Consider the following 2,500-nt stretch of genomic DNA (forward strand, 5'->3'; position numbering starts at 1 on the left):
GAAAGAGAGATAGAAAGAAAGAGAAAGAAAGAGAAAGAGAAAGAGAGAGAGAGAGAGAGAGAGAGAGAGAAAGGCCGAGTTTTTGAGAGCTGAGCCCGTCGGCCGCCTCCACCCACCCTGAAGATGTAAGGACACCTGATGTTGTTCAAGTAGGGCTGCGGGTATTGCGGGGAGGTTATCACACGGTCCTTCGGCGGTGCTTTGGTTCCTTGCAGGATGTAGAAGACGCCGCCGCAGCATCCTGGCGGGGATCTCGCGACCAGTCTGGGGAGAAGACGAGCGGTGAGGAAAGAGCGGATGAAAAAGATGCAGAGGATGAGGGAGGAGGGAGGAGGAAAGAGGATGAGCGGTGAGGATATTGAAGATAAGGGAAGAAAGACAGGAAGGAGAAGGGAGGGTCTTGAGAATGTGATAGATATATGTATATGTATATGTACATATATATATATATATATATATATATATATATATATATATATATATGTGTATATATATATATGTATATATATATATATATATATATATATATATATATATATATATATATATATATATATATATGTGTGTGTGTGTGTGTGTGTGTGTATATATACACACACAATTTATGTATATACATATATATATATATATGTATAAATGTATATACATACATATATATATATATACATATATATATATAAATATATATATATACACACATATATACATATATATATGTATATACATATATACATATATATATATATATATATATATATATATATATATATATATATATATATATATATATATATATGTATATGAAAATTAGCAATACCCTGTGTAAATGGTTTGTGATGGTTTCACTAAATATGCAAATGAGTGACTGGGTGTGTGAGGATTTGGGTGATCGAGCCATTTGCGTGTGCTCGTCGACGGGTTCACGAACCCGAAACAGAAGTGAGGTCAGCGACCACGACAGCCTGCCACTTGGCTCCGATCTCTACACCTATTCACTTCATGCAAGTAATTACATTACATGTGGAATTCTTGTTGGACTTTGTTTATTAATTTGAAACTGCTCTAATTCTACCCTTAAAAAAGGGTATGTGATATATGTTAAGTGTATAAGTATGTGTATATAAAAAATAAACTATATGGATTTCTTTATACTAGCCCCTGAATCTTGTTTTAATGAATGACATTGTACACAGCCCATTGACTGTTGAACAGCAAACTGAAAACGTAATTGTTAAACAGGAAGCATCAGTTAGTGGGCGCAAGATCTTATCAGGCGAATTCTACAGTGTGCATTGCCCGGAGGTTTATTAATGTGCAGAGATATTGTACACTTATTTTTTGTGAGATCCTGACAAGTTCGAATGGCTGTTTGCACGGCTCTCACATTCCCTCCGTCCCTCCTTCGCCTTACTAGAGACAATACCTATATATGGCAATAAAACAGTGAAGTCTTCTAAAAATATTTCAATTTGAAAACAATTGCTTAATATTAATGCAAATACAGTTCAATCAAAATTTCATTGTTGTACCCACTACGAAAAAAAAAATAAATAAAATAAACTGAGTGACGGCTTAACAGTAAAGATAAAAAAAAGGCCGAACACCTTCAAGAGAGACACACAAAGGTTGGCGCCCCACCGCCACTCAGGTTCCAATAAAATAACGCCAGTTCGAGGCCTCGGAGCGCCTGGCGTTCGAAGCTGTGTTGTTTAAAGGACGGAAGTGGTCTTCTTTCTTCTTTTATAGGGTTTTTAAGTGGTGGATCTCCAAGGGAAGAGTTAAACTACAGCCCATAGAGAAAATATACTCACTTTACGTTTGGAATTATGTTTGTCAAGCCACCGGTGACAAAGTAGGCGAGAATCTGATCACCGAAACTTTCGATTGTTACATTTCCTTTCAGATTGCAGAACCTTACAAAAAAGAAAAAGAAAATGCCATTACAGTCTCACATGGAAGATGTCTCGAGATAAAATAAAATATAGGTAATGGATTTGTCTAAAATCAGGTGAGATACATACGCACCCTTAAAGTTAGCACTCACCTGTGTGATACATTGTATCGATCTCTGATTTCGAAGAAAGGATTACTGGCAACGCTTTGGTTGTTGATGTCACACCCATCGAAAATCTTTCCCGTGTCTGAGTTGATAAAGGAAATCTCTAGCAAGTCTATCCTGAAGGTGGAAGGAAGAGCCGGTATTACATACACAGTGAGAGAGAGTGTACATTACCATTTAGACAGGAGGAAGTTGCGTCCAAAAGTCACGCCAGCCTACTGTGTCTCCCTAGTCCAGGGTCAGAGCCCACAAAGGCTGCTCTAGCCTCGTGGCTTACACAATCGAAGCACTGAAGGTGTAGGCAGAAGCACTAAAAATGTAGTAAATCTGCATACATTTCATATAAATTATTCTCTATATTTACGCCAACAACCCAGAAGATTAGTGTCTAGCGAGCTGAGGTCGCGGATAACGAGGCAGCAGAAGGGCGCACTTTTTAAT

At 37.8% G+C, this 2,500-nt stretch overlaps 1 protein-coding gene across 1 annotated transcript in view; it reads right to left on the bottom strand.

The window, feature by feature from the left end:
- The window catches only part of LOC113814323 (uncharacterized), a 49,744-nt gene that overhangs the window by 36,864 nt on the left and 10,380 nt on the right, over positions 1-2,500 (bottom strand). Inside the window, exons 7-9 of the mRNA XM_070123286.1 lie at positions 2,045-2,176; positions 1,812-1,913; positions 117-264 (exon numbers count right to left, since the gene is read on the bottom strand). Of these exons, the coding sequence (XP_069979387.1) occupies positions 117-264; positions 1,812-1,913; positions 2,045-2,176 (382 nt within the window). The remainder of the gene's footprint in view (positions 1-116; positions 265-1,811; positions 1,914-2,044; positions 2,177-2,500) is intronic.

Source organism: Penaeus vannamei, chromosome 7, assembly GCF_042767895.1.
Source record: "Penaeus vannamei isolate JL-2024 chromosome 7, ASM4276789v1, whole genome shotgun sequence".
NCBI classification, from domain to species: Eukaryota; Metazoa; Arthropoda; class Malacostraca; order Decapoda; family Penaeidae; genus Penaeus; species Penaeus vannamei.